At 44.4% G+C, this 23,655-nt stretch overlaps 1 protein-coding gene across 3 annotated transcripts; it reads right to left on the bottom strand.

Moving 5' to 3' along the window:
- Positions 1–3,359: 3,359 nt before the first annotated feature.
- LOC147894534 (uncharacterized) lies at positions 3,360–17,444 on the bottom strand. 3 transcript variants are annotated; one of them, XM_087385180.1, is made up of 3 exons: positions 17,353–17,444; positions 15,250–15,364; positions 3,360–4,189 (listed from the first exon to the last, which is right to left on the bottom strand). In XM_087385180.1, exons 2-3 carry the CDS (start codon positions 15,332–15,334, stop codon positions 3,681–3,683), a joined length of 594 nt encoding a protein of 197 aa, XP_087241306.1. In that variant the 5' UTR covers positions 15,335–15,364; positions 17,353–17,444; the 3' UTR covers positions 3,360–3,680. The 3 variants fall into 3 exon arrangements, with proteins under 3 accessions (XP_087241306.1, XP_087241305.1, XP_087241307.1); XM_087385179.1 differs by having other exon boundaries at positions 15,250–15,356; positions 17,353–17,429; XM_087385181.1 differs by lacking the exon at positions 17,353–17,444 and adding an exon at positions 16,580–16,692 and having other exon boundaries at positions 15,250–15,356.
- Between the last annotated feature and the right edge of the window lie 6,211 nt (positions 17,445–23,655).

Below are 23,655 nucleotides of genomic sequence, written 5' to 3'. Positions count from 1 at the left end.
GACATAGTACATTAAACTTTCAACCCTCATAAGAGAAGACCAACTGACATAGAAAGTAAAGCCAAGACATCTAAAAGTTTTGGCCAGAGAGATTCTTGATGGCACCAAAAATCTCGAAGAAGTCTTGATTATCTCACGCTCGATTGTAGGAACTCCTCTCTTGAAATCTTCACAAGGTCCTTGTCACATGCTAGCCGCTCCTCTCAATGTCAGCCCGTGCTCCATCCATTGATGCAAAGCAATCGATCAGCTTACGAGACGTCTCTTCGAATCCTTCACAATGGGCATCCGTCCATGCTTGCGCCGCTTTTTACTGCTAGTGCGCTGTGGTGGATGCACTTCATCTTTCGCTTCTTCATCGTTAATTTCTACACAAGACTCGAGACCTTCCCATTCGAAGCTGAAACATCTGTGGATGCTTGATGGCCACGTTGCCTACATTCAACGCGAGAGGAACAAGCACACCTGTTAGACATGTGAGACATCTATTCATCTGCAAAGGTAGGAGCAGGACATCGAAATAGAAAACCATCAAATCTATGAACTGTTCGGCTGTGTCTACCAAAATATCGCCAGGAGAACCCGCTCTCTGGCTAGCAAACCTTTGAACAACTCTTTATCAAATGCCTTTGGGAGGCCATGACTACACCAATAAGAAATTGCAGGGGCGATTTCTACACTTCGAATTGGTGACGGTCGCGAGACACAAACTCCCACCTGGCTTTCTTCGACCTCATCTGCTTCATCAGCTATCTGGCGTTCAGATCTTCAAGGAGGAGCTTGCAAGCATGCAGCAAGACGAGGGTATCAACACTCGTCCAATTGTTCGTCCATGCCCGTGTCAGCTATTATTAGACCACCATCCAGAGAAGGGGCAACGTTCTCTGCTACATGAGAATATTTCTCCTCCAGCGGTTGCGATATGCTCACACATTTTCTACCCGAAGGTTCACACACGTCAAGGGTGTCCTAGGACGAGAGTCCACGACCTTATTAAAAATTGTTTTGCGAGAGGGGGGAGAAGAAGGACAAGACACAGGAGCACTTCGAAGAAGAACATCATAGACGGGGGAAGAGGGTCGAGAAACCACATCATGATGTCGAGGGAGGATGGACGTGAGATCGCAACACCATTCTCACGACTCGACCAAGAGGGTCGAGTCGCAGTAGTGCCATGCAGCCAAGTCGGCCTAGTCGCAGGGAAGTCCTCCAGCCCCTCGTTGATAGACGAAAGGCCAAGCATCGTGTTGAAGGTGTGTCGTCGTTCAGATACACAACACCAAGACTATCGTCGGCAGATGGAAGACCAGACACAAGCAAGGAACAGAGCATGCTGTTTTGCAACATCGATGAACATTTTTAAGCTTCAAGCAACACGTCATGCCAAGCCATGAGGATGAAAAAGAGTTTAAGAGGGCCGCCTTCAAAGAGGTTGCAGGTGGGGCAAGAGGACGCTGTAGCCAAGCAAGATGAAGGGAGGAGGGCGAGGAGGTGAAGGTGGAAGGGATATGATGATGGAGATCAAGGTGAGGAGCATGGCATGTCAGGGGAGGTGTGAAGGAGGAGGAGGTAAAGGAAGCTATGGAGAGGAGTGCAGACGATGGAGAGGAAACGCCCACCCAACGTTGGTGCAAAAAGATTGGGGACGGGCCCCAAATCGCCCACTTAAGCGAGAAAGAAGGGGGACGTCCAATTAAAACCCACGCAACCATTTTCAAATGGTTGCAATAAATGCGTGCTTTTTTCTTCTTGTCATGTCCGCTTTGTGTGTACCCATCGCCTTTCCTCACTTGGGCAAGCTTGGGCACTGTGTAGCCGGCCTAAGAGAGCGCCAAGCATGAGATGCAACACAAGGAATGAGGCAAGTACACCAATCATACTTTTATAGTCTAGCTAGGCCTTATCTTCTCACACATACCTTATCTTCTCACACATACACCTCATTGATGAGGTCATACATAGAATCAAATCAAGGTTGAAAGGTCAAGTGACCCTTCAATAGTCCTAAAGGAAAAATTCACACTAGTTGTAGGACACATTACACCCAAAACTATAGGACTACTCACAGTAGGACTCCAATTTCCAACACATAATGCATCTATCTCATTTTTTCATGATGTTTCTCTAGTGAAAGGATGAGTATTCTCTCTTCCCTCTTCCCAAACATGCGGTTGATCTCCATGACCATTAGCACATCCTTGGGGAGGATATGAATCTTCATTGTTTACCTATCGAACCTTTGGTTTGTGAACCTGAGTAAGCTACTCTAGAAGAAATAATCCCTTCAACTGCCTCTTTTCTAATGGACTCTTCACAAATATTTTCATTGTCTTCTGGAGTGCAAACTACTGTTTTGAATGGGGCTTTGTCCTCATAATTAGGTTATGGTATGCAGAGGGTAGTCGCATTTATCAATATTTCAAAGCTCTTACATAAACAATTTAGCATCTTATTGTTGTGATCTTTCAAAAATAATTTTTTAATTGAGTGCAAGAATAGGACTAGCTTCTAAGAAGGCTTTCGTTTCATGTGATAAATCACTCTTTTATGTTTCTACTTCCAATAAATTGCGGTACTATTTAAATTGCATATAAACATTACTTTTGATCCTCATTATTTATCCTTCAAAAAATTTATGTTAGTTGTACAAACTTGCAAAGCTGTTTGTTCTCTTGATAGATGCAATCAGTGCTCAAGTACAACATTGGACTTCTCGGGCTTCAGTATAGTGCATAGTACTCAAGGTGCTTAGCAGACTGAACTACCTAACCATTTATTCAAGCAAAAATTGGGTAATTTCCACCACTCAAACTCATGGACAAGGAGTCTCCCATACTAAAAGATGTTGAATTGACCCCGTATTGCTTCTATAGATATGCTTGTTTGACTTAAACCATTGCTTCATGGAGGTCTTTCTCAATGTTTGCTCGCTTTTTCTCGCTTGCTTATTTATGCTTGCTCACTCGATGGTAATATTCGGCTACAAGGTGCTTAATTTGAATCCAATGTGTGGAGCCGGATGGCCCCTAGCTCTTTCAGCGAATTATAAATTTCAAAATATGATGTCACATGACTCTGAAAACCATGTGGCATAATTTGAGTTTCCAAACATAACACCACAAGACTAGACATACAAGTCAATAACATCACTCACATTTTTTGTTTTAACACACGACACAAGGCCACATAACTTACATTTTGTCCCAAAAAAACAACCCACCAAGAAAGAAAAAAGAAAAAATCAGCATGTGCACCACATGGTGGAGTCATGTGACTATTCCTCTTGATCTCCTTATAGTGAAGATATCATCATCCCGCCCCCCCACATCCACCCGCAAAAATCAGTCAACATGAGCTGGCATAAAGGCCAGGTTAAGATGGAAAATGTTGCACTCATTCACATCGGTTGCTCTTTGCACTTAATATTGTGGCCACTTCCAGGCCTACTTATTGTTTTAAGATGAAGGGCTGAATCCCTCTCCAAATACTGCCAAATTGAAATGGTCAGGCCTCGTGCAACAGTGATACAAGCATGCGCAAAGGTGGCAATATACAGGACGAGTACCTGAGGAATGGCCATCATTCATGAACTTCAGCCATAAAAAAAGGCCTCAAAACTACACTAAGCTTCATCACTGCAAATTTCCTTTACACTCTCATCGTCACTGTTGTAACACACCCTATTTCTTTTTTCCTTTCATTTTTGAAGAGGGAACCTCTCTAGCTGATTTAAATCTATAGGTCCCACTGCGGAGCCGTTTCTGAAGTTTCTTTAATCGCTCAATATTGATGCCTTCTAAGGATTTATCATCATCATCATCATCTGAGTTGTCTACAAGGTAAGATGGCTTTGATCTGGCCCTTAGGTTTTGATATGCTGCTATTAACATATTCATGTCTGTAGCCACTTCCAACACATTGATAAATCGCCCATCAGGCCCTTTCTTCAACCTTGCCAAGCAGGATTTTATCCGCTCCTTTCTTGACTGAGGTTTCATATAGTCCTCGTTTGAATCATCCTGCTCCATGACTTTTCGAGTTTCTGTGCACTCCATGCTAGTGTCCAAAGCAAGCCCATTAGGCTGGGTCTCTGCACCACTATCTCGGAGGCCATCAGCAGATGGCAGATTTTTCCCAATAATCTCAGGCTGATCTGTTTTGCTTCTTGAACAAAAGCTCAAAGCATCCCCTGTTGCCACAAAGCTGACTTACTTGCATCATAAAATACCAGTGCAAAGAAGACAAAAGTATTACGGCCACTTTCAGCATCCATTAAAGAAATGGAGCAAAATAATATTAGTCTACATCACAAACAAAATCCTTCACCAAAGCTACCTCCCTCACATCACAAATACAAGCAGAGAAGGAAAAATATTACTGTCGATCTCAGCATTGATTGACACCTGAAAGTGGAGCAGGAAGTAAAAGCATATGCAAACATCGAGTCAAGACAAAAAGAAAACTAGATAAAACAATACTAGCAAATGATTTTTTGGGTTCCTAAGTACATAAATTTTAAAAATTCAAGAGAGCATGTACTGGTGGTGGCTCTCTAGAATTGTCTTTTTTCAACCAGTTGGTCCTAATATGACAAACCCCCAAAACCACACTTTTTAATCTACTTTTGAGACCTCTATCTTAAGCTACCACACTTCAAGATACAGATCTTGTTCGCATCACGATCGGAGGTGTCACTTAAAGACGATAGACCAAACTTGGCTTTAATTCTTGTGACTACACTTTCTTACTCCTCTCTCACCATACATCCATGCCAACCAAGGCTACTTCGGAGTCAGTTGATTCTCCTTAAAATAATATGCTGCGTTTGCTTGAAGTAGGCAACGTGAACACCATTCCCATCTGCTTCTATCGGTTGTCATAAGCAACTAGTTTTGTTGGTAGTTTGCTTGTTTGGAGGTGCAAACAGCAAGAGGGAAGGACTTTCCTCTCTGAAGGGAGGGAAGAGCTTCCACCAACATCCTTGCTCTAATCTTCCCTTCTTTGTAATCTTGCTAGGTTTTCCGCTTCACCTCTTGCAAATCCTTTCCAATAGGCTGAAGGTCTCCTCCTCTCTAAGGGATCGTTTAGTGCTGCTTATTTCAGCATGTATGGAGGGACACGTTGGGGCACTTCAGTAAACCATTGGGCTTCTGTTTGGAAGTCCTCATTTTCTTGCAAATGTGCAGCCTTGGTACTCATTCGTGGGTGTCATTGGTGCACACTTGGCTGCTTTTTTCTCAGCAGGTTGTTTGTTGTCATAGCAGCCCTAGGACTATGCAAGTTGTGTTTGCATATTGGTTGTTGAATCTTATCAGTTGCTGACACCGAAGATGAGGAGAAATGAATCCATCAACACGCATTGGGCGCCGCCTCTCCTGATAAAGAAAGAAAGAAGGAAGAAAGTTTATTAAAGTCTACTAAAGACCGATGGGTCTATGAGACTATAGAAAAGCTGATACGATGAGCAAAAGGGTGGAGCTACTAAGCGAGCATCCTAACCTATGCTAGAAAACTGTGTAGACATAGTTAATGCTATCATCATACATATCACCATAGTCATCATCATCATGACAGATGCAATCTGATCCGATACCTTACAGTGCAATACAGCACACACATGGCATGAAACGTCAAGGTATGCCCGGTGGCAGGCTGCTGGCTGTGTAGGCAACAAGCCCATGATAGATCGCTGTCTACTATTTGGAGTAGCTCATCGTGCCCTCCTGGCAGCTACTCTACGCCTGACAAGTGCCACAGTAACCCCTGCCAGCTGTATCCCAGGTCTGAAGATAGATGAGATGTCAGCTAGTGTGATCTGTGCATCTGTCCTCGGTCAAGTGTGCCGTGTCTCGGTCTCGGGTTTTCTGCCTCTCCTTCTATCTGTGATTGGGGGGGCAGCATGCTCTGGCTAGAAGAACTCTATGATCACGCTCTGAGATGGGTAAAATAAGGCCTCCCGCCCTTGTCTCTGTGATCTGATGATGCGCTCTCTATGTCGAACTGCCTCATGAATGAAAGCGACGAGGCGCCTCTAATCTGGGTATGAGAGAAGTCTGGGAAGGTCCTTGAATCCGTCTCTGAAAAGGCAGTGGTATCGCCCACGGATCTCGTAAAGACTGGGCAACACAAGGCACTGGGTCAGGCATCAGGTGCCCCTAGAGGTCATTTCCAGATTTTGGTCAGCTAGCCGTCGGACACAGAAGGTCTCCTACTTCTGGATGGTTGCCGGTTGCCCATGGGGGTCTACCCATCGTCCCCTACCTGGAGCAGATGTGTGTTGATGGGAGTTGTCACCAACGTCGTGCGAGACGTTTCCATGCAGGAAACATGGTGGTTCTGAAACGTTAGGCTCAGTAACGTACATTTGTTATCACATATACAACCTAGCAATTAAACAAAACATGCACCGAAATAAGCTTGATGTGTGTGCAAGACGAGTGTGCATGCAGGGTCGCCAAGCAATTGTAGAAAGCACACTCCATCCAGTTGTTGATGATTTGAGAGTGCAGTTTGTTAGAAATGCAATTATTGGAGAGTACCAACCAATCAATGGTCAAGCAAGTGGATTCTCGGAGGGCATGGAATAGATGATCCTTGAAGATGCGATTCGTACAGCGTAGTGACTGTAGATCATATACTCAAAGTCTTGTGTCACTTGTGAAGCCTTCGCTATGCACCCACTACGATACTTGTATTACATGTGTCACCAGAGCAGAGCTTCATTGATGCAAGAGACTGCCATCACCTCTTGTCAATAACTACCCTTGTTGCCTTTTCGTCTGGCACACTTGTAGATTAGGCATTTCCAAAACATTTCCATGTTTCGAAAATATTCCAATTTTGGAAACATCAAGAAACGGGGTTTCCTGAGTTTTTAAGACGTTTCTTGCAACTAAGGTTGTCACCATTGCAAATATGGAGATCTGGAGACGATCCTGCATTGTCTCTGGAGTTTTCCCATAGCACAAAGGATTTCGCAGGGGGTCCTTGGATAGTGGCTCGATCGCAGAGGTTGCAAAGGGACTTCACTTGGGGCACGGCAGCCTTCTCCATTGACACCGTCACCTCATCTTACAAGATCTAGGGATAGGAAAGTAACCTGGGTTCTCTGGAAAATGATGGTTTCTCTGACAGCCAGTCTTCGTTGATTTGTATGGTTGGTTTTTTTCAAGCATTAATAGAAAGTTCTTTTCTCTGGGAAAACAAAGACTCCCATGTCTAATTCTTCATGATGGAGTTATATTCAAACTCCATAGCATCCTACCATTGTTGGCTTTGATAGCTTCTATTAAAAAAAACACGATCCTACCTGTCCATCTGTGAAAATGCACTGGAATGTGAACAACAAACTGAGAGCACACCAAGCAAACTCGAACAACACGAAAAAATGTGATGGAAGAAGAGAATCGACACTCCAAAAACTCGCATGAAATATTGAGAAAATCTCCAAGTACAAGATCTATAAAGAAGGGGCAAGGGAAACCTACATATACGGGTGACACCCCTTGTAGTCATCCTGCTTGTTAGCTGACCTAGCTGATCAGCAGGTCGGCCTAACTCGACCCAAGTAGGTCAAGTTTGGTCTGGAGCATCCTACCTGTCCATCTGGGAAAATGCACCAGAATGCGAACAACAGACTGAGAGCACACCAAGCAAACTTGAACAGCATGAAAAAATGTGATGGAAGAAGAGTATCGACACTCGAAAAACTCACATGAATGTTGAGAAAATCACCAAGTACAAGATCTATAAAGAAGGGGCAAGGGAGACCTACATATAAGGGTGACACCCCTTGCAGTCGTCTTGCTTGTCAGCTGACCTAGCTGACCAGCAGGTCGGCCTAACTCAACCCAAGTAGGTCGAGTTTGGTCACGTTTATCCGATTGATGCAATCCAACCAAGTTGGGTTCCCAACTTGGTCCCCATCCCTGGCTGTTGGCCAGCCCCACCTATAGAACCCTATCCGGCTGAGAAACCAACCCGCCTGTGTGGTACCTTGGCAATGGATGGCCATGACATGCCCCTACTCTAGCACTCGTCCAACAGCCTCCTAACCTCATGATCTACCTCACACTGGGCGCACACACCCACAAAGAAGCCCTCACTCCCTACTATACATACAGTAGATGTCAAAGTCCAACACCCTCTCTCAACGTCTGGATGTCAGATCAACCCAAGGGAATTGGAATGCTCTCCAAGTAGTTGTGGAAGAGTCTTGGTAAACAGGCTGATCCATTGTCGTTCGTCATACAGAAGGTCAACAAGATCTCCCCATCAAGAACCTTTTCATGTACAAACTAGTATTCTATCTCAATGAGCTTGGTCCGAGCATGGAACACTCGATTCTTCATAATTGCTATATAGCTCTGGTTGTCGCACTTAAATGACTGTTGGATCTCTCTATGGGAACCCAACTTCTCCAAGCAATCTCCAAAGCTAGACCACCTCAAAGGTTGCTGAACACACAGTCCGGTACTTAGCCTATGTGGATGACAAGGCCAGGTGGTTTACTTCTTACTAGTCCACGTATGGCTGTAGAACTGAGGGTAAACCAATAGCTAGTTGTCGATCTTTGTGTATCCGGATCTCCTTCCCAATCGAAGTCACTCCACCCCAGTAACTAGATCGTTGGCTTAAGACTCCCGCACCTGCCACATAGAATAGTCCTCAATCTCTCGTACCTTGTAGATGATAAAGTGAAGAGAGAGAGAGAGAGAGAGGAGTGCACACGATATAGTTACCTGTACACTCTGTTGTATTGAACATAAACATTAATATATACATGAGTATCCCTTAGGGTTAGGGTTTGGCCCTAATGCCCTATCTAGATGGTGCAATTTACGCCATCCTCAACACCCCTCTTAAATTGGACTAGGTAAGTAGACAGAGCATGTACAAGATCTTTTTGTGTTTCGTTTGGTGCATATCGTAGCATCCAAAACTGAAAAGAAAAACTAGAAAGAATAATAGTATGTGCGTGTGTGAGCACAGTGACTGTGTAGCAGAAGCATGTACAATGCGTACAACTTACAAGATCCTATACATATCATGTATTCCCCCCTCTTAAGTTGTGGGTCATCCTTCGCCTTTGGGAATAAAACCCAAAAAATTAGCTAAAGGGAAGAGGAAGGAAATATGCAGAAAGTATCGTCCACTTGGATCAAGGACTGGTCGATCAAAAGATGATTTTGTACATGACTGCATATATGGCTGCGTGCTGAACATGTCATTAGTCGCCGTGGACTATGCAGCTGCTCTGTAGAAGAGACATCCGATGTGATTCGGTAGGTTGTGACATACGAGGGTGTCACCGACCCAAAAGAGCTGACAACAATGGCAGAGGTATGCTGCAGTAGAATAATCTCTGTCATACGATGCGGTGCCGAACAAGACCACATAGTCGGTGTGGACAGAGTGATCCAGAGGCTGCATAAAAGAAGCTGGGGCTGAAGGTGCAGGTATGATACTCTGCTCTACTGATGAAAAGGCCCATACAACTTACAAGGTATAGAAGCATGTCCAACCTGTATGCTCAACTGCCATGAGCTGAAGGTCGTCTGATGTGTGCATGGCTAAACATACATCGGCATGAGATGTAGCATCTTGGCTCATCAAGAAGGAGCTAACAGTAAAAAAGCCTAGAAGCCTAAAATACAACTCAGAATGCATAAGATATCCCTCAGGCATATGCAATGCCGAATGCTGATGTCGGGATAGATCTGTAATCCTGGATCCACCAACCACTAATATGTATCACAACCATAAGTGCATACTGAAACACTGAGGTTCCCCAGGTTGCGCTATGGATGAACCTGATAATGTCCACTGTGCACTAGGGCAGGGGATTGATGCATAAATATCCTCATGCTGAGGAATGATCTGTTGATCGAAAGAGGTGGTGATTACTTGATCCAATGCAGCATAACTGAGTCGATGCTGGACTGTTCTAAAGACTAATATGTTGATCTATACTGGTGGTGGAAACTGTGTCGATAGATGTGATGAGCTCCGTGTCAGAGGGGAAAGCATCAATGATGGATGCAAGAATGGAATCACCTGAAAAGCTGAATGTACTGTGGCATGTACCTCTGCATGCTACAGAAGATACCGGGACTAAGTGCTAAGGCCATAATTGGCTCCAATTTAGCTATCAGTGCTGGGGGGAAAACCAATCTATGAGGCCGGAATGGCATACAGGCATGGGACTCACCAGAACTAGTTGAAGAACCGCTGTGCTGAAGAACCCAACCGGTACATGCCACAGAAGATATGAGTGCCTCATACTGAGGACTACATCTGTGTGCCAGTAGATGGAGTCGGATACATGCATGAATGTGATGGCTGTACATCACTTGAATTAGATTGTGCTGATGTCGATGGGACTGTCTCGTGCTAAGGGCTTACCATCAAATGTGCCTTTTTTTTTTTCAAGAAAATTACTTCATTAAGTATGAATGAAAACCGCGAGAGCAAGCTCAAATGCCGGAGTACATCATGCAATGCATGAAAAAACAGCTCAAAGTGAGCTAATAAAGAACCAAGGCGGAGGCTGAAAATGCCATCTCAACCCTGAAGGCAACTCAGAGAAGAAAGGAGATCCCCTCCAAACCCTGAAAAAAGTAACTCTCTTGGGGCTGCTCTGGAGGATCCCTGCATGCTCGCCCAAATGGCCATCAGAGTGTGTATTGTGTCAGTCCAAATACTGGCCATAGTCTGGGAAGGGTGAACCTGGATAACCTCCATCGCCTCTGTACACCTGGCTCTCCAAATATGCCAAGCTGCAATGCTAGCCAAAATCTCTCAAGATGTGTCTGCTGAGGCATGAGCAGCTCTGAAAGAAGTGTGGGGAACATCCTAGGGGGAACAAGATTCCACTGAATGTCGCCGTACAATGAAAGCTAGATCTGGATCATGTCCCTCGAAGAACACTTGTGGGCCGGTAAGAGATAACCAAGCCACTGAACCCCAGGTCATATAGAAAGGTGCTGTATGAAAGATGCTGAAAATCCTAGCAACACCTTTCCAAATCGTCCTCGCCTGTCTGCACTCCCAAAGGCAATGATGTACTGACTCAATTGCCATGTGACAACGAGGACAAGTAGGGTCAGCCCCGAACCTAGTAGGGTCAGCCCCGAACCTAGATCTCCACAGGTTCACTGCAATCCCTCCATGAATAGAAAGCCAGAAGAAAAGAGTGACCTTTCTATTCCTGAGGGATTTCCAAAGCCTACACCAAAAGTTCTTCCGCACAGTTGCAAAAATATGAAAACTATCCCAGTGTGGCGCTCTGGAGGGCCTCCAACCTCTACTGCTGAGCTGAAATCTTCGGGCATTTCTAGCTGTATATCGAAAGAAGGGAAAGCTCTTCTCTCTGTACCCCTCATCAATCCATTCCCACTCCCCTAGGTCCCACTACAAGAACCTAATAGGGGAACCACCATACAGCCAGAGTCTCCAAGAACCCAGCGCAAGGAGAATAGGATCAGGGTCAAGATACCACTGTGAATCCCTCCCCCACTCCATGAATCTTGCAATCTCAATAGGCTGAAATGCAACCTCCAAAAGAATATCATCAAAAGATCTGATAAGTTTGCCTCCCGACTGAACATCAAAGACAAGGGTATTCTCATGTGCATCCTGCAATGCAATGACCTGTAACGGAATGCCCGTCCCTGAGAACGCTCCCCACCAAGTGGACTCTATAAGCAGCATGTCATCTGTGTCAATCCACTCTAGCAGAATGGCTGATTGTATCTGCTGTATCCTGAGTGCACTCCCTCTAAGGTGGCCAACTGCTAAAAATCTATGATCCTCTGGAAGTCTCATAAAGGCATGCCAAGCACCTACAGTAGAGGCAGGTCTCCTCTCCCATCTAGACCATTGCATATAATGTGACACTCCTAGTGGCCTGCCATGATGATCCAAAATCGAGTCATTCCACATGATTGGCTGCCTTTGAATCTCTTCACGAGAAGTGGGTGGAACTCTGCAAAGTGTGTTTCTGAAGCAGCCCCAAGCTTTCAGAATAGCAGCCATGAGAGGGAAAGGTGGGGATTTGAGGTGGGCTTAGGTAAAGATCCATCTGCTGCTGTCCAACCAATCTCCCCCATGAGAAGGGGTGCAAGACCGAATGCTGCGTGAGAAAAAATCCTTCCAGGGCTCCTGTCCAAGCATCAATTCACGTACTACAAACTTGCAGAGCAAGGCCATACTCTGCAAGCTCGGGTCAATAATATTGAGACCCCCTTCTCCTGTGGGGAGAATGAGGGTCTCCCAAGCCACCCTAGATACAACATCTGAGGTGCCATCTAAACCGCTCCATAGAAAGTTCCTGATAGGTCTCATGAGCTGAGCAATACAATCTCTAGATCTGCACCAACATGAGTAAACAAACCAAAGCAGTGGCCAACAATACCTGGTTCACAACCACAACTCTGGATGCAAGGCCAAGTCTGGCTGAACTCCAAAAGATGAGTTTCCTCCTAATACTCTCAAACACGGGAGTGAACTGTTGTGCCGGAGAGATGCCCAACCTAACCTGGCATCTAATGGAGACTCCCCTCTAAATCCAAGTGAACCCTATGTCAATCCCCGAGACTGGAGTGTCCTCATCACTGATCCAAAAGCCATTGGATTTGTTCCAATTAATGTGTGCACATGCCGCAATGCAAAACAAATCCAATGCTGTCCTGAATGAATTCAGTGTTTGTGAAGTGGCATCCAAAAAAACAGCCGTGTCATCTGCCAACTCACTGTCTCAGAGCTCATCCTTCTGCCTCAAAGTGGCATCCAAAAAAACAGCCGTGTCATCTGCCAACTCACTGTCTCAGAGCTCATCCTTCTGCCTCAAAGGAAGCCTGAGCCCTACGATTCCAGCTTGAGCTCTAATGTAATAGCTCATAGCCTCAGCCACAAAGAGGAATAAAAAGGGGGCTAGGGGGCAACCCTGATGGACTGATCTGGTAATCTCAAACATGTCTCCCCTGACTCCACCAATAAGAACCTGGCTGTGGGCTGATCTGTAGAGGGCTGATACCCCTCTGATCCATGCATCTGAGAAGCCAAAGCGAGTAAGTATGCCCTCCAGAAAGCCCCAGTCTACCCTATCATAAGCTTTCTCAAAATCCAAGAGTAGAATGACCAGCCTGTGGCCATTATGCATGGCCCACTCCGAAGCCTCCCAAAATGAGAAGATGTTATCAAAGATGCTCCTGCCATGCACAAAACCCGTCTGCGTATCATGGATAAGATCTAGTAGAAAGGGCTGCAGACGAAGGCTGATAGCTTTAGCTAGGATTTTGTACAAGGTACCCAGCAAGGTAATCGGTCTCCACTGCGACACTAAATTCCTACAACCCCCTTTCGGAATCAAATGAATGAGGCCCTTTGTAAGTGAGTCTAGCATCTCACCCGAGTCCCATACACCCCGCAGGGCTGAGGTAATATGATCCCCAATCTGATCCCAAAAAGTAATAAAAAATAAGGGGATACGTCCATCTGAACCAGGACACTTGCCCTTGTGAAAGGCAGAAAAAGCAGTCCTGAACTCTACATTGGTAAAGGGTGCATCAAGTGAAACAATCATATCCCCTGTCACCAACCCAGGTAAGTGTCGCCAAATAACCACTCTAGCATCATCTGTGGCCTGAGTGTCTGGATCTGCTCTAAGAAGGGAGGCATAGAAATCGGTGGCAACCTACAAGATGGCCTCTGGATGTGTTTGAAGAATCTGATGAAAAGTGACATCGTCCGGCTGTCTTCCTCGACAGGATCAAACCCCAAAGAAAAAGGGGTCAAAAAAATCCTCCTGAAGCTCAGTGCTAACGGGCTAGCCTGCAGCATTGTACGAGCTATCTCCGAGGAGTTAAAAACAACCTGGAAGAAACCTCACCCAAGCAGACGAACATCTGTAAGGTGTCCTGCGAGGTCTCCAGGTAGAGTGGTGAGCAGGTAGAGGAGGGGGGAAGAGGAGAGGGCTGAGGCGGGGGGGTAGTGAGCGGGGGAGAAGAGAGGGGGGTAGAGGAGAGGGCTGAGGTGGGGGGTAGGGAGCGGGGGAGAGGAGAGGACTGAGGCAGGGGGTAGAGAGCGGGGGAGAAGAGGGGGGGATAGAGGAGAGGGCTGAGGCGGGGGGAAGGAAGCGGGGGAGAGGAGAGGGCTGAGGCGCAGGGTAGGGAGCAGGGGAGAGGAGAAGGCTGAGGTGGGGAATAGGGAGAGGAGGGGACGGGCTGAGAGGGCGGGGAAGGGAGAGCGGGCTGAGAGGGCGGGGAAGGGGAGCAGGCTGAGAGGGGAGGGGGCGTGCTGAGAGGGAGAGGAGGGGGAAGGAGGGAGAGGCTGAGGGAGGGGGAGAGGGGGAGAGGCTGAGTGCGAGGGAGGGGGAGGGAGGGAGGGGCTGAGGGAGAGGGGGCAGCAAGGGTCGGGGAGGAGCAGCAGCTCACCGTTTCAAAATTTTTGATGTCAAATGTGCCTTGTGTTGTGGCCTTACCGAGAAATGTGCATGACCAGACAATGTGGGCTGATACATGCTAACATGTGGTAAATTTGCATCTGATCTCTCAGGAACAATGATCGGTCTGCATCATAAATTGGAACATACCCTGTGGCAATGTATCATCGCAGTAGGTTCTCTTTCCACTCACGGATCTCATCTGGAGTCATGACTAGTATATCATAAACTGTGTGATGTGGATAATTCCATGCTAGAGGTGGTCTCCCTATACTGGTATTTCTTGTTTTGTTGCTTGTTTACAACCTGCTGTAAGTCTCAATCATAACTGTAGTCTTAAGACAGCCATGGCTTATAACCTTGTGTGTGTACAGCTCATTATGTATATGTTGTGCAAGACCAACACACTGTGCCCCAATATGAAAAGCAATTTAAATGGTGAAGTTTAGCAAATCCAGACTACCTTATTCAACAAGGATAGCATTGACATGATTAATTTTTTCACATCAGTTGGCTCGAGATTGAAACTTCACTTTTTTCTGTCTTTCCCAAAAAAAAAAACAGCTACAGAACCCCTCATATACAGAATAGAGATCTTTAAAAGCTTTGTAAAATGCTTCCACTAACGTTTGATAATTTTGATTCACATAGCAATAGTAGCCATATGAGATATGATACAAGGTCTAATGATCTGATCTCACATCTTATTAGACAAGCAAAAACTGAAATCAATAAAAATTACAGCCATGTATGTAGGCATACTTTTGAGACAGTGAACCAATATACACATTAAGAACCTCACTAACCTTTCCGAGGAAACTTATACTTGGTTGAGAGTTCTATTGCTCTGTATGAATCACACACAACTCTTCGAAAAAGCTTGGAGAGCATTGTAACCACTCTTTTCCGCCAACTGCAACCCTACAAAATAGACTCCTCTATCAATGAAATTCAGAAGTACCAAGGAAAGCATTATGTCAATTACCCTAAGGCTTTGGTAATCCCGTGCAGTTCCAGAAATAAAATAGAAGAATCAATGAAAGCCCACAGCATTGCAAGGATTATATAAATCCAGTGCAGCCTTCACAGCATTCCACTTGAAAACCTTCGACTACTGGATGTTGACATGAACAGGACGCTACTCACATCAGCAATGCCGATATGATGGGTGCAGGTCACATGCAAAAAGCTATAACTCAGTGAGCAGACATGCTGAGTTTCTATCACTTTTTCCTAAGGAAAAGGCCAGGCAAGGCCATGGTGAAGCTTGCACTAGAGGGCAGAGTTAGTGAAATGCAGTAAATAGTCTTTAAAAAAACATCATAGAGACTTGCTTTCAACCATTGAAGGGGGGACATATTCTTGAAGGTAGCCAGTTGAACAATGTACCATACAAAGAGGGACCCCTAATAAGATGATAAGAAATTACAGCTATAGACATGCACAGTACACAGCAAACAAGCTCATGAACTCCTGGTCGCCTTTGTGCAGCTGTGTCCATCTAGAGCAGATATACTACATCAAACCCTTGGCTGGCACTCGTTGCGATCACCAACCTAGGCTGACCTCACTGCAAGGCTATCACAGATGGTTCGAGGCTGACCAATTAAGTGGGCAGCGACTGAGATTTAACCACCTATTGTGTAACATGTAAGCATTTCTTGACCTAACAGAATTAGGGTGTGCGTAAACAGAAAATAACTGTGATGATAGCAGACAATGGAGACTGAAACTGAAAAGGATTTTACTGGCATACTAAATTAATTGAATTTATGGAGGATTATCTGAGTTTGTGGAGGACTCCATCATACCTCACAAAATAATGGACACTGATACCGAGTGTCACTCAACCGATAGGGCTGCCGTATTCACAGCAAATGTGATAACTTCTAAACTTGGGGTCCACAAATGGATTGATAAATTACAATGGGATGGAAAGATTACACTTGTCAGCTGAATTTGTTACACCTAGACCCTCGTATGGCCCTGTAGGCCTAGGATAGCTAGTTCTAGTTAGCTTTCAGTCCATTTGGGACAGTTAGGTCAGTTGATCATCGTATGGCTATTACGACATTTAGTCCTACCCTAGTCTTACACTACGGTTAACTATCATGCCGACTTATACTTTCATTTTACCCATTCTGCAATGGACGTACCGTTTCTATCTATACTGTTTGCTGCTCCTTGCATCCCAACAGTATCAGAGCAGGTTTTTCTCTCTGTTTCTGTCCCTGTCCCCTTTTGACTCGACTCAGAAGGAGAGTTTTGTGGGAAGTCCCACTACATTTGTTTAACAATAACTTTTAATGGTATCTTGAACCGGCGCTGCCCTTGTTTAGATAGACACCTATCGATTTATGGCGCTTTATGCTTCTAAAACTGTCAGCCAGTTCTCATTTAACTTCTATAAGCTGCTGCAAGTTGGCATTCAGCCTCTACTACCAAGATGATTTGCCTTAAAACTGCCATCGTGGGACAGTTTCTTCGCCATTTGAGCCGTGTTACGTCAATAGTCAGCCCTACGGTACATTCCATACAGGCGTACAGGCCATACAGGCTGTACAAAATTTGTCTGTCCAATCAGCAAATAGTAAAGGCAAGGTTGCTCTAACTGGGTTTCCCAACCTCCAAGTTTGAACCGAATCGACAGATTCTCGGCCGTTATTCTTAATTATAGGGTCTATTTAGAAGCAGCCTGTCACGCTCAAGAGTGTGCGCTCCCAGTTTCTTTTTATGGCAAAACATTAGGCTCAGATACGATGCCTATATAGCACTGTGAATGGGTTCAACTAAGCAAATGGTGTTTCGCTTGTGGAACTACGGGCTCTCTCTCTCATTGACGTTTCGGTCTATAATATATTTTCTTTGTTTCTTTTATTTTTCTCTCTAAATCGTAGTATCTTACGTACCTGCTCGACAGACGAGCGTTCGAAGTTAAGCACATGCACGCTGGGCTACTCGAAAATGCAAGGAGGATTCACAAATGTTTGATTGTTTGACAAGTTTAAAACAAGATGAATTACATTCACTAGGCCTCTTTAGTGTAGTCACTAGTGTTTGTGTGTACAAGAGAATGGTGTAAAACTCAATCTGAAATCGATTGAGGCAAAGCCAACTCATTAACTCACACTGGCACCTTGAGTCTTCAAAGCCATGGAACAAACTCAAGCTAGCACGGTGGATTGCAACCCTCTGATAGGAAACCACGTGGACCAATAGATGCAATTCCGTTTTAAGGAGAACATCAACACTAAGGCCAATAAATAAAGATTACTACCTTTTAAGATGTTCGGACTTTGAGCGGCCTTTCCAAGTCGCCCAAGTTTAGGGTGCTTATAGACTACACCCGCCCATGCCCACCTAGACCGTGGGCTTGACATGGTCCGTGGTCGAGCAATCTTGCCTGTCCCTGATCCGTGGGCATGCCCACGGTGGGGTAGTCTAAAAGCACCTGCATACAACTGATTGCTTATGTTAAGGGGGGCATAATTGCAAAAATCAATTAATTAGTTTTCCCCCTCAAATTAACTTAATTAGCTTGAGTTAGAAGGTCCCCTCACGAATTAAGTCCCTCGTCACCTCCCCTGCCTTTTCCCTCCTATCCTCAACCCTACCCCTCCCTCCACCTCACCGACCATCTGGCTCTCATTGTCATCTCCTTACTCTCCCCCCCCCCCCCCCCCTCTTCCCCCTTCCGTCTCACTCTCTCCCTCTCCCTTCTCGTCCTTACTGAGAAATATATGATCATAGCATCCGATACAACGGGACTATGTGTACCTAAGTGCAATGGGTTGTCTAAGATTCTAATTGTGTGCTAGGCTTATGATACATGTGAGTGCTATGTGGCAACTAATTATACTCACCTCCTTGCATGTGGGACACTTGGAGGTCGTGTGTAAGAGAAGTGGACTTCTTCCCTTGTCTATTTAAGGTCTTGTACATGAGTATGTGAGCTACCTTTGTAAGTTATATCCTCTTAGTGATCAATCAAACTTTGTGCTTTGTAACATCTTGTCTCTCATGCTCTCATCTCTCTTTCTACATTCCACATTAGCTTCTCTCTCTCACTTGTAACAAAGTAGCTATGTTCAAGGCTCACCTTCCAAGCTTTCCTTCCTTGCTCTTGCTTGCCTTCCTCATTTCTACCTTTCTTGTGTGTGTGCGTGCGTGCGTGTGTGTGTGTGAGAGAGAGTGAGTGAGAGAGAGAGAGAGATTCCTTTGATGGGCTGATTGTGTTGTGAGTGTAGTTTCTAAGTGAGAGAGAGGAGCCTATTCTGTATTCTTGATGGTAGGAGTGCATTAGGCACATCTTTGCAGACTACAGTGCTAGAGAGAGAGAGAGAGAGAGAGAGAGAGATTCCTTTGCTAGGCTGATTGTGATGTGAGTACTTTATGAGTGAAAGAGGGGAGCCTATTCTCTATTCTTGGTGGTCAGAGTGCATAAGGCATATTTTTGCAGATTGTGGTCTAGTCTTCTAAGACCTGTGAGCCTTGCAACGCTTATATGCAGAGTTGGAGGCAGAATCTTGACTTGGAGTCTTTAAGGAAGTTATAGAGACTTCAAGAGCTATGTTTTTGCTCTTTACATTGCTTCAATCCAAGATTTCTATAAAAAGTTATAGCTTTTGGAAACTCTGGTTGAAAATGAGTCAATGACAAAATTTGGATCTTCTGCATATCACTTCATTTTCTTCATCGTTTTTCTATTGAGATGAATTTGAAACTATCAAGGAGCAAAGAGAAATAGTCGGAGAACAACAAAAAAAATGAAACAAAGAGAGCACATCGAAGTAAAGGAGGAAGTAGCAACGCAACAGAAAAGGGAGCCTCTTCAAGTCGTGTGCTACAAATGAAACTCTGGTTGAAAATGAGTCAATGACAAAATTTGGATCTTCTGCATATCACTTCATTTTCTTCATCGTTTTTCTATTGAGATGAATTTGAAACTATCAAGGAGCAAAGAGAAATAGTCGGAGAACAACAAAAAAAATGAAACAAAGAGAGCACATCGAAGTAAAGGAGGAAGTAGCAATGCAACAGAAAAGGGAGCCTCTTCAAGTCGTGTGCTACAAATGATATCAAAAGGCCTCTGTTTCAAAATCTGATTGTTAGCAGTGGCTCGCTAGAGACTGTGCTATAGGATTGAATTCGGGGTGGATTTCAAAGGGGAATGTGAATTTCCACGTATTATTTGAATTTTGGGCAATTGTAAATAACCGTTGTCCACGATAGCTCTACCTCACCTAATTAGATCCAGTTGCTAGTCTAGGGTGGCTTCACTCTAGGTAGCTAGAGCTTTGCAGTCATGGCTATTTGCTTTCCTTTGCATCAAGGATGTGGAGCAAGCGAGGTGTCATGAAGAGCTACGTGGACGCGGGCAGTGTTGTGTGAGGATAGAGAAGCTCAAGGTGCAAGGGCAAGGATTTGGAGTTGCCTAGCTTGTTTTGCAAGGTGATGGCCTTGCAGTTCTTTTGCATTGTGAATCATTTCTTTTCCTTCCTAAGTCTCAATTCGGTTGCATGGGTTTCCCGATTGCATGGGCATTTGCTTTGTGCATTCGTTTCCATCTCTCTTGCTAGTTGAATGCTCCATAAGCTGAAATGAGTGCGATACTCAAGAAGTGTTCGTTTGTCCGATTCTACACTAGACAGAGCAAAGCTCTTTTCTATATCTATGTGGTGAGAAAAGGGTGATGTCGAAGATGCTAAGGCTTGGACTTTCTGCTTGCTATGATAGCGAGCTTGGTATGATTCTAAGAGGCAGTTCTATCTTGTATTCACCAGAGAAGGCGAGCCATTATAGAAGCTATCAATGCCCTCTAGGTGGGCTTGTAGGAGTTGAATTGACATGCTTTGTTAGTTGTTAGCATGCCATCGGCCGTGTATAGTCTAGAGGGATGCTAAATAGGTAGGCGCGGTTCACACTTGATTCCCAAGATTAGACGAGTGCTTGTTCATTTGTATTGAGCACATTGTGATGGTTGCTATTCAAGATTCCAAGGAGCCGATTGTGCAATTGGTTTGGAAGAGTAGACGATTCACTTGCACAAGCTATCAATGTCTTCTTGATGGCTTGTGGATAGTGAATAGATAATGGTTGTTTGGATATGCTTCCATAGGATTTTTTGGCAACCATTGTTTTATTAAGAGCCTCAGCATCGAGATATGATAGGATATGTGAAGCTCTAATTGGTGCATGATAATAAACCGCAGCTTTTTGTGAGTGTGCAAAAGCCATGGAAATCTCTCCCTTGCGCTTCATTAACATGTCACTTATCTTTGTACCTGCATGTCTTTCATCTTTGCATTCTACCTCTTACACCTCTGAGGGCTTTTCTTGTTCTCCACCCAGCCACAACTCCATAAAGTGCTCCTCAAGTCCCCATCCCATTCTTAGTGAACTTCCTTGTTTCTTCTCTTTCCTTTGTGGAGCCTCTCTCTGGAAGTCTCCCCAAAAACCAGGAGCCCACCTGAGTGCCACACATGTCCATAAAGGACCTTAGTACCTTTCTGCCTTTAGGCCTTAACATTGCACTCCCCATTCTTGCTTAGGCCTAGGATAGTTCCTAGTCGCAGACCCTCTAGGCTCCCATCAACCAAGCATTGTCGATCCTATTGGAACGTGGGGGAGAATAGATGCATTGTGGCAAGAGGAGTGAGAACACAAAAGATGTAGCAATGGGTGTTCTATTGATTTGAGAGGGAAATCCCTCTTTTATAGAAATGGAGAGAGGGTGGCCTAAATCCATAGCACCTCTCCTACATCAAAGGAGGTAACTCCTAAATCATAGTAATTCCACAATCATACGCACCACCCCATGTGGGGGCCTTTGCATTACATCATCACCTATGTCATGGCCTATGGCACTAAGTGTGCCTCTTCTACACACACACACGCAAAGGCACCCCGCCTTGCATTACATCATCACCTATGTCATGGCTTATGGCACTAAGTGTGCCTCTTCTACAGACACACACGCACAACCATACGATTGCTAGTGGATGCACACATGCACCTAGCAAGCCCTTGATCACACATATCCCAACATACTTCCCCTCAAAGGTTTGCCTCATGCTATGTCAAGGATACATCTAGTCACATAGTTTCACAAGCCATCTCATGGTGGTCAAGGATAAATCTAAGGATAGGATCTCATGCTAGCAAAGATGGCCAAGGGTCAAGGTTTACAAAAATGGGATAGACCCCCCCTAAATGGTTATCTCCCTTGCATGTACAAGGATTAATCTTAGGCCTTTATGTGGACCTAGTTTCTCACGTTTGCAAGAGATACCATGGGAGCAAACACATACCATATGGCCTACATGATATGGTGACCAAAGGTGATTTACAAAAGACAAAACACATAACATTCTTTTTGGAGTACTCATTAGGAAAAAAGGGAGCTCATTTTGGGGCCTTTTAGAAGAGAGAGAAAATAGGCTCTCAACCAATCAGGAGTGGGCCAATGTAACGTTGAAAATTCAACAAAAGAAGATGAAAATAAGAAAAAGAAATAGTACTATATGTTCATAGAAGCATGTCACATTAATGAGGTGATCTGATTTGAATCTTTAAAAAATTTATTTTCTGTGCAGAATTTGGTGATTCTGACACCGCAAACGCGTCTGGAACGGCCCAAAACCCCAAGAACGGCACTGGAAACGCTGGAATCCGACATCCGGAGGCCCGGAAACGGCCAAAAAAGGTCGAAAAATCGCGTTTTTCGGCCTTTTTTGGCCGTTTCCGGGCCTCCGGATGTCGGATTCCAGCGTTTCCAGTGCCGTTCTTGGGGTTTTGGGCCGTTCCGGACGCGTCTGCGGTGTCAGAATCACCAAATTCTGCACAGAAAAGTGTTGCTATTATATGAACATTGAATGTAAAGCATGTGAAAGAATATATTTATTCCTTTTCACACTGATATTTCTCATGCAAGTATCCATATTTTCTTGCTTTTGTAGAGAGAGAAAAGAGAAAATAGTGAATTTCTTACAGGGCCCCAAAATGAGCTCCCTTTTTTCCTAATGATTCCAGGCAGAGAACCTAAAAATTTTGACCAACTGATGATAAATAAAGTTCAAAAGAAGTGCTCAAACGGCAAAGTCTTTATCTTCTACCACAAATTTTGTTTCTTCATTTGTTGATGGAGTTCTCTCTTCAACCAGATTTTCTTTATTGTTGATGGAGCTTTTTTTCACAAGATATGCTTCATTCTCTTTGGAGTTGTAGTAGGAGCCAGTTGATGTCATTCTTTTCCTTGTTCTCCTTGATCTTCTTATTGTCTTCAACCTCTTCCTCAATGTGGTTGGTCTTTTCACAAAAGCATTCTAATATTTTGTGAATAAGTATCTTCATCTTTGAGTGCTTACATTTGGCACCAAATATCTTGTCAAGTGTCTTCCATGCATCATGTGAAGTGTCCTTCCCATCAATGTGATGAATATAGTCATCAATAAGACCCAAAGCAATAATTGCTAGAGCCTTTTCATCTTTTACTGGCCATGATATTTCACCTTTTCTTGTTGAAGGTTTCTTCTTCTTTCCACAAGCAATATTCCATAGACCTTTCTTCTTGAGAATGAATTTGGTCTGCCAAGTATGGAAAGAATGACCATCTATCTTACTCATACTAGCCATTAGGAAGGTCTTACCTCTTACAAGGCAGTGTCTATTCCTTCACAAAATAGCATTCAAACATATTCAATTCAAAATATATCATAAATGCATCATGAGTATTTACCAAAACTGTCAAACTACAGGACAGTGCTCCAAAGATAAGACTGGAAAATGCCTCAGATCACTTCCAATGGTCAAACATCCAAAAGACCAAAGATAACTGAGATAATAATGAAACTTTCTAGCACTTAACCATATTCAATGGTTCATATTAGAAGCAATATCACTGTTACCCCCAAATTGAACAGTCTGAAGTTGGAGGGTGCAATTGAAGCTAAAGATAAAAGCTTTGAGAGGGCTTTCAAAGGCAAATGGAAGCTCTTACTAAGGACTACTTCCAGTAGAGAGGAATGGCAAAATTTTGAGTTGTGTCATTGTGGAGAGATGCACCTATTCCGACTGTTTCTTTTGTGTTTTCTCCTTACTAAAGCAAGAATTTGAGATCAAATTTCATCAACACATAGTGTTTCCCACCCATGGCTTAGAGGAATTGATGAATGGTCACGTTTGTAGGTGAAAGTTCGGCGAGCAGAGAATGG

This window comes from Dipteris shenzhenensis, chromosome 14, assembly GCF_047967505.1.
Source record: "Dipteris shenzhenensis isolate YYH24624 ecotype China chromosome 14, Dip_SZ_1.0, whole genome shotgun sequence".
In the NCBI taxonomy this organism is placed as follows: domain Eukaryota; kingdom Viridiplantae; phylum Streptophyta; class Polypodiopsida; order Gleicheniales; family Dipteridaceae; genus Dipteris; species Dipteris shenzhenensis.
This window is presented reverse-complemented; position numbering and strand designations above follow the sequence as displayed.

What these genes read in the sequence shown, in the direction of transcription:
- LOC147894534 (XM_087385179.1), bottom strand. Translation starts at nt 17,387, where the DNA reads ATGTGCTTAACTTCGAACGCTCGTCTGTCGAGCAG. An exon ending in AACGCTCGTCTGTCGAGCAG is followed by an intron (nt 15,357 to 17,352) that starts GTACGTAAGATA and finishes GTAGGGTTGCAG; the next exon opens with TTGGCGGAAAAGAGTGGTTA. An exon ending in GTATAAGTTTCCTCGGAAAG is followed by an intron (nt 4,190 to 15,249) that starts GTTAGTGAGGTT and finishes TTGTGGCAACAG; the next exon opens with GGGATGCTTTGAGCTTTTGT.